Source organism: Penaeus monodon, chromosome 25, assembly GCF_015228065.2.
Source record: "Penaeus monodon isolate SGIC_2016 chromosome 25, NSTDA_Pmon_1, whole genome shotgun sequence".
In the NCBI taxonomy this organism is placed as follows: Eukaryota; Metazoa; Arthropoda; class Malacostraca; order Decapoda; family Penaeidae; genus Penaeus; species Penaeus monodon.
In genome coordinates, this window is record NC_051410.1 from 38,947,453 (window position 1) to 38,947,832 (window position 380).

Genomic DNA, 380 nt, shown 5'->3' on the forward strand with positions numbered 1-380 from the left:
TTATGCAGATTGTAAATAAATCCATATATCTAGAGAGAAAGGTCCATGTTAACTGTGTTTGCAGATATAATGGAAAATCTGTTCTCTTCTCAGTACATGTGGTTGGCAAGGTGAATGGCACTTTGTTTGACGACAGAGAAGTACAGTTCCCATTGGGTGAGGGAACAGAACACAACATTCCAGAAGGTCTTGAAAGGGCTTTAGAAAGATTTAAAAAAGGTGAAAAGTCTACAATCAAATTGGCACCAAAGGTAAGCTACTAATAATTTATGTAGATTGACAGAAGTAAACACTGAAAAAATACATACTGGTATTTTTAATAACTTCTTTTTGAAGTGTAGCATCATAATATCTTTTGTAAAAAACTATAAGTTTCTTTT

At 32.9% G+C, this 380-nt stretch overlaps 1 protein-coding gene across 6 annotated transcripts in view; it reads left to right on the forward strand.

Annotated features, from left to right (window-relative positions):
* Positions 1-380, forward strand: part of LOC119589238 (peptidyl-prolyl cis-trans isomerase FKBP4-like) — a 13,788-nt gene that overhangs the window by 8,235 nt on the left and 5,173 nt on the right. For all 6 annotated transcript variants that reach the window (XM_037937849.1, XM_037937845.1, XM_037937847.1 and 3 more), the window contains exon 6: positions 94-251. In XM_037937849.1, the coding sequence (XP_037793777.1) occupies positions 94-251 (158 nt within the window). The remainder of the gene's footprint in view (positions 1-93; positions 252-380) is intronic.